Source organism: Notolepis coatsorum (genome assembly GCF_963971535.1).
Source record: "Notolepis coatsorum genome assembly, chromosome: 19".
In the NCBI taxonomy this organism is placed as follows: Eukaryota; Metazoa; Chordata; class Actinopteri; order Aulopiformes; family Paralepididae; genus Notolepis; species Notolepis coatsorum.
The window spans coordinates 28,392,320-28,406,337 of NC_140183.1; the positions used below are offsets into that span (position 1 = coordinate 28,392,320).

Consider the following 14,018-nt stretch of genomic DNA (forward strand, 5'->3'; position numbering starts at 1 on the left):
CCTGGGAAATGTGAGTAAGAAATTGAAATAATATAGTGTATATATATAAGAGAAACCCAATGGAAAAACATGCACAACAGATCGCTGACGCTGTCGCGTCCCTGACGAAGACGGGCAGGAGCACTTGGATTGATCCCCGGGCGCGGTACCTCGCCGACGTCCTGTCTGCTCCCGGCTGCCCTTGGGGGGAAGGACGACGGGATGGGTTAAGCGCAGAGCTCAATCGCATCGGCGACCCTGAGAAAGACGTGTGTGTGTGTGTATTCCTGTGTGTGTGCCGCCCATTGCATGTCCTATGTCGTTGCATGCCAAATAAAGACATCTCTAAAGAGGTCCTGCATTATTATTTTATATGCCTTTTCTTTTTGCTTAACTCTGTGTACACTCAACGATGTGACTGTAAAATGAGGGAAACCTCAGTTGCCTTTGTATTGAACTTTGTCCTACGATAGTGATTATTTATTGACATTTTATCTATGATATAGTGACAATTTATTTAACTTTGACCTATGATATAATGACTATTGACCTTTGCACTGTCTTTTGTATTTATCTTTTTTCGCCTGGTGCTTTTAAGCAAAACTTTGCTTAGTTTTTATGACCTGGCATATACCATACAGCAAGGGGAATGGCTCCCTCCTACCTCCGGCCAATGGTCTCTAACAACACACCCTCAATACCCCTACGCTCTGCATCTTCCAGCCACCTGAGAACCACTCCTATTCAAACTCCTGGGGGGTCATCAAAGCGAAGCAGGCTATTATCTGTCCACACTCCACAATGGTGGAACTAACTTCCCACCACAGTCATGACAGCTGAAACCCGCCCAATTTTCAACTAAAAACACTCCTTCAATCAATATTTGAAATACAAATAATTAAATAAAGTAATCTACTGTGCCTATATTACTACCTACTATGCTAATATGTCTATACTGCTATGCACTATATATACTATCCAAAATATTTAATATGATGGTAAATGGACTGCATTTATATAGCACTTTTATCCAAAGTGCTTTACAATTATGTCCCTCACATTCACCCACTCACACACTGACGGCACCTGATCATCAGGAGTAATTAGGGGTTACGTGTCTTGCTTAACACTTTGACGACCGGCTTGGACCCGTCTAATATGGTGCAGGGGACCGCGGAATGTAAACAAACGTGTTGGTTTTGTTTTAACTATATCTATGCTTTATACTATAGTATTGCTATCTGTCCATTCTCATTGTCACTTGAATGCATAAACCGTGCCTTCATAATGGCTTAAAGAAAATAAAAATCCATCGGTTGGTTGTCATTTTATAGCGTCGTGAATATAAGGTATAACACTTTTCGTCTAGGCTTTTTTCCCGGGAGCTAGATAATAGCCTAAACGTTGGCGCCGTTATATCAAACGCCATTTCTGCTGTATATATACGAATGAAATAAAACAAACTGCGTAGCATCCGGACTATTACAGAGCATCTATGGATGAAATGGGGGCGGCGGGGAACGCCGATTACTATTATTGATTAGCAATACAGTGTGCGTTCAATATAGCATTTTCATTGACCAATCACGTTACGTTATAAAACAATGTCCAATCCAGCTGTAATTTGGGGTAATATTATCCTACCGTCAGGCCATGTGATCACCGGCAGCATTTCCTCACCACTCATCGGATTCTGGTAGATCGATATGCACATTGGCTAATCATAAATCCCATTATTCCTCGTTGAAAAAACCGCTCGCCAAACTAATCCAAGATGGAGGATGTTCGGCTGGGATCAGGGAAGTATGATCCGCCCACAGGATTGTACTTAAAAAAAAAATAAAAAATCACAATGATACTGCAGTGGAGCGATGGCGCCCCTAAGCGGGTTTGGCCGGTACTGCATGTTTCGAAAATCAAATATCTGAAAACAGGCTGGTAGTGGATCGGGTACCTAAGAAGCGCTATAAATATGGAATAAAACAAAAACAACTCGTCACGTATATACTCGTGGCTCTGGTCCACATCGCGCTTTTTCAAAACCTGTATATATACGTGGACGGACGCCATAGTGTTAAGGACACTTCGACGCACTGCCAGGAGGAGCGGGAATCGAACCGGGAACTTTCCGATTACCAGACCTCCTGAGCCACTGTCGCTAATTGATTAATTAATCAATATTTTTTTGTATGGATATATATATACCGCTATATAATGTATAATGGCACTTAATACTATATAAACATACTCACAGGAATGAGTGAAGGAACATATCCAACCAACATAACATAACGTGAGGGAATGTCTGTGAAACTAAATGGCCAACCAGCTAAGCCGGTCAGCAGTACTAATGAGACGCTGCCATACTTCTATTGTGCAACCTTCTAAAATGTTTTACATGATTACTCTACGTAAAATGTTATTTATAGCACCTTTAAATGATAACTTCACTATTTTTGACCTTAGACCCTATTCGTGGTCTGTCTACCATGTACCTGACCATCATTTCATCACCTGCAAGCTCTCACTGGGCTACAATAGCAGTCATTGGGCAATCGTAAATCTTTTGCAAAAACAATGACAAATGTGCTTTTCCATTTTTTCAGAGACGGGAATATTCTTACCGGTCTCAGTATGCTCTCTTGTGAAATGTATCGCATTACAATTGTAATTGGTAATACTAATAACAATAACCCTAGTAGAACAAATATATTTAAAATACATTGAATACACATTTACATTTACAATACATCACAATTACTATACACTATATGTTTTTTCCTTTCATCTGAGGGTTTACAGTAGGTTTCAGACACTTCCAGACATATACAGTACAAGATTATAACCGGTCGATTCAAGGTGCTTCGTTTAACAGTTGGTGTTCGATTTTGATGTCCTGCTCACCTGTCGTAGTCCTGACAGATCTCTCCGACGGCAACCAGGGCTTTCAGGTACTCGTTAGGTTGGTACGGGTGGATGTAGTGTAGAGAGCAGCTGTTATGTGGATCTCCATTGGAGGCTGTGAAATCAATCGCTACCTGGTGGGAGGGGCGGGGGACAATCAAAGAGGAGCTTTTGTCACCAATTAGAGTAAATGTACAAGGCCCTTTCCACCTCTGACCTCAGAGCAAGACTACACGAGATTCCCCTTCTTGCTCTCTTCCTCTCTCTCTTTCACTCCCCCCTTCTCTCCCTCTCTGTATATCTCGCTCTCTAAATTTTTTTTTTTATTTACTTCTGGTGGGCCGAGGTACTCATTAAATCATTGGATTAAAAAAAACAAAAGTAAAGTGAAATAAGTTCATAAAACAATTTTCATAATATTAAGATAATAATAATAATAATAATAATAATAATAATAATAATAATAATAATAATAATAATAATAATAATAATAATAATAATAATAATAATAATAATAATAATAATAATAATAACAACAAAAACAACAACATTAATAATTAGTCTAAACAAATTAACATGAAACTGTAAAACAAAGTGACATTAATGGTTTTATGAGATTGAAGCTATTCATTTAACAATGTATATTTAAGCTTGGATTTGAGTGATGAAATAATTGAGCACATTTTTATTATGGAGGGTTTTGAATTCCAAATAGTAGGACCTCTAAATCTTATACTGAACTGACCTAATGTTGTGCGGAAGAAATTACGATAAATATTGTTTGATTGCCTTGTTGGATATGAATGAATACTGGAGTTTGATATGAAAATATTATGGAAAACAATAGGAAATAAATCTAAATTAAAAGTGCAGTTAAACATAAAAATACATATCTGGTATACATTAATATCAAAGATTGCTAGTATTTTAAGTTGCTTAAAAAGAGGAGCAGATGGTTCAAGGTGAGAAGTAGTGGCAAGCCTTATGAATTCCTTTTGCAATATAAAAAGCGTATGAAGAGAAGTAGGAAAAGTACTGCTTTTGGGTCAGTGTTTGATATTTGCTGTTCCATGTATGCTGCATTGAGAAGATAAAAGCTCCAGGCTTTAACAAGTAACACTGGCCACAGTAGCAGTTCATTGTATATTTATTATATTGTGTAGCTTTCTTGTCTTTTCAAGAAAGCAAGGCCAAAGGCCGAAAAACAAACACAAATAAATGAACTGCTGAAAGATGAACAAGTTGCAATAAAGCCGTTGGATGTTACTCACTCCTCTACACAAAGAGTTGGATGACATTTCACTGTCAAACACAGTGACGTAAACTAACTGTCAAACATGTTTACACCAAGAGTAAGTAATCTAACTGTCAAACACCTCTGTGCCAAGAGGAAGTAAACCAACTGTCAAACATCTCTACGCTAAGAGGAAGTAATCTAACTGTCAAACACCTCTGTGCCAAGAGGAAGTAAACCAACTGTCAAACATCTCTACGCTAAGAGGAAGTAATCTAACTGTCAAACACCTCTGTGCCAAGAGGAAGTAAACCAACTGTCAAAACCCCTCTGTGCCAAGAGGAAGTAAACTAACTGTCAAACACCTCTACTCCACGAGGAAGTAAACTAACTGTCAAACACCTCTATTGGCAGCAGCAGCATCAGGCTTCTGGAGCTTTAGTCCTGAATTTTTAAACGACACGTCAACACGGTAAGCGCATTTCGGTAAGTGTCTTCCTTTAATATTTGGTTATTTGTGATACTATTTATTCATGCAATTAAAATGATTTAAATTTAATTATATTAAACACCCTTGGAACCCGTTCAGTTGTCTGCTCGTCTCTTAACACTTTCCGTGCCGGCCGTGTTTTCCTTTTTACCCCCTTGAATGCCGCCACCCACTTCAATGATAGTGTTGTGTCTATGTCTTAAATTATGTGTCAAATCTGCCCGTCGCTTATCAATGACTTGTTTGCAGTCAACATTGTCGAAACACACACACACACACACACACACACACACACACACACACACACACACACACACACACACACACACACACACACACACACACACACACACATGGGGCAAACGCTGATATGTCTGTGAAAACAGATCCGATTATCCTAAGACTGGTAAAATAGATTCCTTACCTCAGATCAGATGTTCTCCAAAAAGATTATTCCAATTCCTGATCGCCATTCCAAATATCGATCGCGTTTATTGATTCAGCGCTGGGTACTGTAAATATGTATTCCATGCTGTTTTCCGGCTCGGCAATCACTTCGATCCTTCAGATGGCTTGCCGGAAAAGTAAAATGAGGAAACTGGACCCCCCCCCCACCAGTCTAATCCAATGGGGTGCAGTTACACAGGGAGAGACGATAGGGGGCGGTATTTTCCCAATGGAGCTCAGAGAGAGGTTGCTGCACTAGCGTGAGCCTAGATTGATGATATATGAATTCAAATCGCTAATAATAATAAAAAAAGACACACAAATGCTATATAGCGTTGCTGGCAATAAACGGTCGACATGAACAAACATATACCGCTGTTGGCAATGAAAGTGTTAACAGTACAATCTGGCCATGAGTGACTCTGCAGAGTACGAGCGGACATTGAAGCAAGCTGTCGCCCTCCAGGGCCAGCATTCTAGGAGCTCATGATGCAAATTACCACCGCTCTATCAACCATCACCCTCAGGCTCTACTTCGCCACTGGTTAGTAATCAACCAGCCCTGCCAGCTCCGGTTGCATCTCCAGCTACTTTTACTCCGGGGCCACACATCCCAGCGACGGCAAAATATACCGGAGACCTGCACACCTGCCACCAGTTTCTCATCCAGTGCATGCTAGCTTTTAACGCCCAACCCACTTGTTTTGCTAGCAATGCAGCCTGTGTAGCCTATTTAGACTTCACTACGGCTAAATGTCAACAATGGCTATCGTTACTGAAGAGTTTACCGCCAGCCACTAGAGGGCAGCATCTCATTAGTACAGCTGACCGGCTTAGCTGGTCAGCTATTTTGTTTCACAGACATTCCCTCACGTTATGTTGGTTGGACATTAGGGATGCTCGATATTGGCTTTTTTACCGATACCGATATACCGATATTGTCCAACTCTTAATTTCCTATACCGATATCAACCGATATCAACCGATACCGATATATGCAGGGTTTCCCCCCCAAAATGTCAGGTAATTAACATTACATATCTCTTGTCGTGTAATTAACACAACATTATGCATACTTTGACAATACATTAAATAATAATTTGTCCAGTAGGCCTAACTAAATAACAGATACACCATAAAACGCTGAGAACAACCAACTGTACTAACGACACAGAGTACTAACTGAGTATTTTAATTAGGCTATTGTTATTATTATTATTTTGCAACAAGATAGCCTACATAGAACATAGCCTATCAGCCTATTTTTATCCAGGGATGGGGAATTCCACAAGTGCCTCTCTCTCCATTACACGCAAGCAGCATCTGACGGTTGAATCTTTCTGATGGCCAAATCTGTTTGACGGCACACTGGAGTAGATTGGAGTAAGATAAGATAAGATATTCCTTTATTGATCCCCTTGGGGAAATTCAGGCATCATAGCAGCATGGGGGAAGGGGGGGGGGGGGGTACAGGTAGTAAAAACAACACAAGCAGTGTAAACAAATGTCAATATAATTTACTATCTAACTAACTGAAAAATATATTCACAGTATTCACAGTGTCACATAAGGTGCAGTAGAGAGAAACAATATGAAATATAGAATTCCTGTAGATGCGTTCATTAGAGAAAACTAATTTCAATAACATTATGCAATGGAGACATACACTTTCAATTTTGACAGAGAAGATAACCTCCCGATAACCTTGGCCGACACTGAAACCCTAATTCATGCATTTGTCTCATCACGTTTCAATTACTGGAATGTGCTTTTTTCACGCCTACCTAACTCAAGCATCAAAAATCTTCAACTCTGCACGGATACTAACTAAAACTAGAAAATGTGATCATATCACACCACTTTTGGCCTCCCTACACTGGCTTCCCATCCAGGCCAGATCTGACTTTAAAGTGCTGATCCTCACTTACAAAATTCAAAATGGGCTCACACCGCTCCATCTATCCGATCTCAGTATACGATACTCGCCCGCTTGAGTTCTTCGTTCACAAAATGCAGGGCTCCTATCGATTCCTAGGGTCAAAAATGTATCCGCTGGCCACAGAGCCGTGCTCCCTACTTGTGGAATAAATTACCCGCCATTGCTTGTGACTGCAACTTGTTCCTGTTCGCGGAAGACTCAGCCCTGCTGGTCTCTGACAGGGACAAGTTACATGTACAGGCTGAAAAAGCCCTCAGCTCTAAACTCGGCAGAATCTGCACCTGGCTCGCTGATAACAAACTAGCATTACACCTGGGTAAAACAGAGTCCATTATCTTTGGATCAAATAACAAATGCAGCAAGGCCAACGGCTTCTCTGTGACATTGGGTGACAATATTGTCAGAGACTGAAAAATGACATTTATAATGCATGGGACCTTTAAGACATATTTCATCAACAAAAATATTTAGTCAAAAATATTTCATCAACTAAAATATACAGTACGTCACACCCTGCCGTCTGCAAGTGGCTAATCTTGAGTATTTTTTCTCCTCTTCATAAGTTTGAGGTTTTCCGTTTGAGGTAAAAACAGCAATAAAAAGTCAAAACTTGCATCTCCACATCCCAGCCCCGACGCCTGAATACTTTTACCAACGGATTTCCAGTTCCGCGTTCGCGTTCTGTGCTCTGATTGGCCACTGACGTTTCTGGTAGCGCCAATCGTGTGACGCCTCTTTCTTTCACCGGTTAAGCTTAGGCACTCTTTCGAAGTTGGTTAAGGTTAGAGTTTGTCTTAGAGAAGGCGATAGAACACCAGCCCTGATTCCATACTCTAACCTTAACCAACTTCGAAAGAGTCGCCTAAGAAACGTCAGTGGCCAATCAGATCGCACCTGAAACGTCAGTGGCCAATCAGATCGCAGAACGTGGAAGCGGAACTCGAAATCCGTTGGTAAAAGAATAGACGCAGCCCCGACACGAATGAGGCAGATTGGGATCATTATTCATGACAGACAGCAGAGACCCACCGGTGCTGATAGCGGATATCATCGAGCTCCCCCTAGTGACTAGGGGCCTCCACTACACACTAGTAAAAAAAAATTAAGAAATATGAAAAAAATATATATCAGATCCTCATCCAGCGTTTACTTTCACAGCATCTATAGTGACTACTAGTATCATCTCATCTCTTCTCTATCTATTTTTATAAAAAAAAAAATTATTACAAATACAAATATGATTGATTGTTTGATAATGAGGGGTGAGAGACGTTGAGTCTACGTGACACTGACGTCCAGGTCCAGGGGTCACTGTCAGGTCAGGTCAGGTGACCACTGACCGCGAGAATTGCACTTGCAAGTTGATCAAGTAGGCTAAGACTCGAGTAGTACTGTATGATCATATGAGACTCAAAAAACATGGATAAAAAAGTTAAACGGTGGGAAAGCGGAGCTGCTAAGTTAAAATCTAAACAGGAAAGGGACAGAAAGAGAGCGTTACTTTGGCAAAGCATACCGACTATCTTTTTTCACCCCGTCATGAACGGAGGAGGATAGCCCCCTGGCTAGCACTAGTAGTAGCAGCAACGTTAAAGAGGCTGAGCCAGTCGCCGCGGGCAGAGAGGACGAGAATGCTAACGTTATTATTATTGATGCTAGCGACAGAGAAGAGGCAGCGGCAGCCTCTAGTTCAGCCGGCCCACCACCACCAGTGGCTGCCACCTGTTCGTATACGCCTGCCGCATCTCCACAGCCCAGCCCCAACACCAACACGAATGACTCTGACTCTGAGGCAGACCGCGATGATGACAGCCCGCCGCCGGCGGTGCTTGAACATGAAAACCAGGAGGATTGGTTGGACAATGTTACGGATCCAGCTTTATTTTTATTTTTAAAGTGACATAAAAACGCCACTGTGCGTGTATGTGTATGGGTGTGGGGGGGGCCTCCACAAGAATCTGGCCCAGGGGCCTCTGAATTCTTAATCTGGCCTTGATGGGGGCTATTCCATGTGATCTCGGGCTATACAAATATGATTTGATTTGAAATATTCATGTGTCTTGGGGAAGACAACAACCATATACTTGTTGTTACAATCACAGCCAGGGCCTCTCTCTCACCTGCTGCTTCCACGCCCTTATATGGGCAGCTTCCGGCTCGCGCTTCCACACGCTGTCGCCCAGGATCAATCAACACACCTGAGACTCGTCAGATCATCGCCAGCCCTGATATGAGACATGCGTTTCCTGCCACTCCTCGTCCAAGTGTTGCTATACCTACCTTGGTACGAGGACGAAACCTACTTGCTTACTCTGTCGTTATCCTTGCCTTGTCCTAACTAGGGATGTCCCAATCGCATTTTTTTGCTCCCGATCCGATCCCGATCATGTGATTTTGAGTATCTGTCGATACTGATCTTTCCCGATCCGATCTTTCACATTAGTAACCAATTTGACGCATTTCTGTCAGAAACTGGCAAAGCGAGACAAGCCCCTCTGTTCCCTCAATAGCCCCAGTCGAGCGCGGCGGCTCGCATTACATTCACCATACGAGAAATATTAAAAGTTTCAATCTGTTTGCACATTAGTATACATTCACAGTGTTCGACTTACGTAATGATTTGCTCCATTTTGGTCTGAAACGCAGACGAATAATCCTCACAAAGCGAATGTTGACGTTATCCAGGTGAACATTCTTCATTCAAGCGAGGCATTCAATACAGCTGTTTGGCAGAGCACCAGCCGTCCCCCATTCCTTTGCTCGCTCTAGTCACATAACGTTGAATGCACGCGGAACGTCCGCCTTGCAAACATTGCAACTGGCTATTGGACTTGCTTCGGTTTAAATTTTAAAATGCTTCCAAACTTCTGACACTTTGTCTAGCTGCTCAGGTGTTACGAGTTATCAGGTGCCGGTGTTTCGGGACTCGGGAGTGATGCGTAGGTGAGCTTGTAGGTCTGCTATTTTCGGCACACATCACTGTCGTGCGACGGTGTAAATCAAAGGAAATGCATTTGTTTTGGCAAATTCTTCTGCTCTGTGACAGAAAATAAATGAATGATGATATGTAATTTAAAACCAAAACTAAGGCCTCAGTATGAGTTTAAGACGTGAACATGGTCATGTTTGTTGAATAAAATAAAACTTTTATTTATTTTGTTTCACTCCTGATTAAAAAAATTATAATAATTAGATCCCGATCCTCTGAAAATCACGTGATCGGCCCCGATCCCGTGATCGGATCGGGACATCCCTAGTCCTAACCCTGTTTCTCTGTGCCCAGGATCACACACTTCCCAGTCTACGCTGTATCCCGAGACATCACCAGCCAGGACGACTCCTGGGAATCACAAGGAGTGACCCTGCTCGCCCCTGTCACACATTCTCGCCATTTAACCTTGTCTGCTTGGTACCTAACAATTAAACATCCTAAACTGCCTCATTCTCCTCTCCTCCTGTATTCTGCTCTTGGGATCAAGTTTGACACTACCCCTAACACTTGTAGCGCTGCAGGAAATAACATCTGAGGTGGTGCAAATACATTTGAATGTTTACAATAATTTAAGCTCTGTGTACTGTGGATGTTGAATGTTGTCTACAACAAGTTGCCACATCGCCAGACACCGCTTGTTAGGCTACGTGTTTCTGACTCAATTGTAAAATTGGGAATTGCTTTACAGACTGTACAAACAAGTTGATTGAGGACAGTGTTTCCTCAATAGTGGGCAAAACCACAGTCTCATACTAGTAAAAACCTGCTTTTCAGGCCTATATATATGAAGCAAGTTCAATGTACCGAGGGTTTCAAGTAATAGAGACCGTTTTGCACAATAGATGACCAATGAGAAACACAGACCTGTAGATTATAGCTTTCTATTTTATGCAGGATGACCCCCCCTACCTCACAGAACTAAATAATACAGAATTAAATAATAGATAGTTACAAGGAATGTAAAAAAGTATCCAAGTCAAAGAAAGGACTGATGGGAGAAATAATTGCTCACTGTGTAAATAAAGAAAATAAGTCAGTGCTGCTGAATAATTAGATAGGACTTTTCATGGAGGGCTTATTGAATTAGTATGTAATCCCTGACGTTAACCTACTGATGTCTGCTTTGACAAATGATGGCACTCATTATTTGTGTTCTTTCTTTTGCAGCATTAAGAGGTTATTGGGTGCATACGTCCAACAAATGGAAAAATAATCCTTGGTGATAAGTAGGATTACTTAATAACAATTAATAATAATGATTTAATTACAAAACCCATAATCTAACTGTTAAAAGAGAAGGATAGAAAATCTGTATCTTTTCATAAATTATTCAGGGAAAGCCAGGATTTGAAAACTCTTGCTCTACATGGAGATATTATTAGCACAGCTATCGGTACTATAAAAGTTACCTCTACATGCTAATGATTTAGCTATTTTCCAAAGAGTTTGTGTTAGGTTAAGGTTAGGGTTAGGCATGTAGTTGTTATGGTAAAGGTTAGCGGCTAGTCCCCAAGCATGGTCTAAGTAAACGTGTATATGCGTGCATGCGTGCGTGGGCACTTACTGTAAACTGTATCTGACAGCCTCCCATGATGTAATCCAGGAAGGAGTGCATCTTGATAATCTGAGGGCAGGAAACAAACACGACCACTAAAGTCACGACCACTGAGAACATCAGACGAAGCTCTGAAAGGAAGCTGTTAGGAGCTACACAGTAGCCACTAACTCCTTGCTCTAGCCCAGGGGGTCCCCAAGATATGTGTTGTTAGATATGATACAGTTCCATGCCTCTCTAATATATGACATAGTGCAGAGTTCCATGCCTCTCTAATATGACATAGTGCAGAGTTCCATGACTGTCAAATATTGTAGGTGGAGAGATGACAGTGGAAAGTGAAAGCTACAGTATAAAGACTTGACTGATGTTCACATTCAGTGGCGTGGCTCTGTGTGCGTTTAAGCCCAGCAGCTTTTCTGAAATCTGTGGGGAAACCTGTTGAAATCAATGTCATTAACAAGAACTAACTCACAACAACCAGTATTTACCACCAAGCAAGCACAAATCCAGTAAAACTCAACAGGCTTCCGCACCTCACCAGACACAAATGAAAAGATATTTGGTGATGGCACACTTTACCACAGATCTAAACATCACTTGAAAAAATCTAAGCATTTATTTACCAAACTCAAAAAGCTTCAAAGATCTTTCTAATTATCCTCACATAGAAACAAAATTAAAACCCCAATTATATCATGAAAAGTGCTCAAATAGTGGTCGCAAGACTAAATCGAAGTGAGACACACACCCTCGCACCTGCCATATGCTCTGTCCCACCGTGGCTCCACACACAAAATCAATTCAACAAAAAATCTGTTGGTTGCAAAGAATAGGCATTCCCAGCAATACAATTTTAATGTTTAAATGTTCTTCCGATGCTGTAGGCCAGGTGTACCTTTTTAGTTGTTTGATTGAAAGTTCCTTTCCCTGGTTGGGACAGGGCTGCTAGCTACCCTCACTAGCTACTTCTCTTGAAAGGTCCTTCTCCTAAAAGGCTTTGCCACAAAATTCACCACCAAATCCATTTATCTTCCCCCCCCCAGCATACCATGGCAAAGAAGGGGATGCTGGCTACTACAGACTATTGTACACATTGAAGGACCTCCTCAGGAAAAACAGCCTGTAGAGGGCCTCTGTGTTGTCAGACCAGTCTAGTTTATTGTTCATGTGTGCTCCCAGGGACGTGCCTGTGCCCACCAGCTCTACCTACTCCCTTCAGATAGTGATGGTAGTTTGGGCCCTCATCTTGCTCCCTAGTATAATCTTGGTTCATACATGACAACAGTACATGACGTAATAATAATAACTTTATTTGTATAGCACCTTTCATACATGGATTGCAGCTCAGTGTGCTTCACAGCAAATAGCATAAAATGAACATAGGCATACAATTAGCATACAGTTGACAAAATAGAAGCAATGCATAAAGTGCAGACATAAGAATAGGTATAAAATACAATAAAAGTAGTGCAATGTAGAAAGTGCAGACATAAGAATAGGCATAAAATAAGTACAGTGTTGCTCGAAAGCATGTGAACCCCCCGGAACAGCCAGTCCCCCAAACACCCCACACATCAATCCCCACCATATCCCCATCCAAGACACACCCCCTGATAAAGCATGTCATGACCGAAGGAAAACACAAACAACCCAAATACAACTAGGCCTTTCACCAAACACAATGACCAAACCCCTGTGTGCACAAGCATGTGAACCCCCGGGACCCAGCAGCTGCCGGCACCCACGGCCCCAACCAAACCCGTCCCAGACCTCCCCCAGAGCCAAACACCAGTCATCTGCCCAGACGGACCCCAACCAGTCCCCACCACTGAACTATAAATGGACTGCACTTATATAGCACGTTTACAACTTATGCCTCACATGCACCCACACTGACGGCGGAGGCAACCATGCAAGGTGCCAACCTGCTCATCGGGAGCAGTTAGGGATTAAGTGTCTTGCTCAATGACACTTCGACTTGCTGCAGAGAGGAGCCGGAATCTAACTGGGAACCTTACGATTAACAGAGGACCACTCTACCCTGGCCCCTGTCACCCTCATAATATTTTTGCACGTAATATTCGTGCCACGTTTCAGTGAGAATGGGTTGGTTGGTCCCACAGTAAGAAAAATCAAATCTAATTTGGGTCATAAGAAACCAGCCTAAAAAAAAGTGCTTGCCATGGCATATTGGCCGTTAGTTCTCCAGACAGCTGGGCCATTATTCCCCATAAAATGTGGTGGGTATATGGAGGAAATAGTGACAAGTATGCCATTGCGTGTCACGGAATACAGCTGTTGCTTAACACTTTGGTTGCCACTTGTTAACATGGTAAAACATGGTTGAATGCCGCCACCCACTTCAATGATAGCGTTGTGAACGCATAATCTCTGTCTTAAATTATGGCTATGTGTCTAATCTGCCCCGTCGTTTATCAATGACTTGTTTGCAGTCAACATTGTCGAAACGGATTG

The 14,018-nt window shown here is 41.9% G+C and overlaps 1 protein-coding gene across 1 annotated transcript in view; it reads right to left on the minus strand.

The window, feature by feature from the left end:
• Positions 1-14,018, minus strand: part of cpne4a (copine IVa) — a gene marked incomplete at both ends in the record, with an annotated part of 402,880 nt that overhangs the window by 96,295 nt on the left and 292,567 nt on the right. The window contains 2 exons of the mRNA XM_084336898.1: positions 2,884-3,017; positions 11,550-11,609. Coding sequence (XP_084193024.1) covers positions 2,884-3,017; positions 11,550-11,609 — 194 coding nt within the window. The remainder of the gene's footprint in view (positions 1-2,883; positions 3,018-11,549; positions 11,610-14,018) is intronic.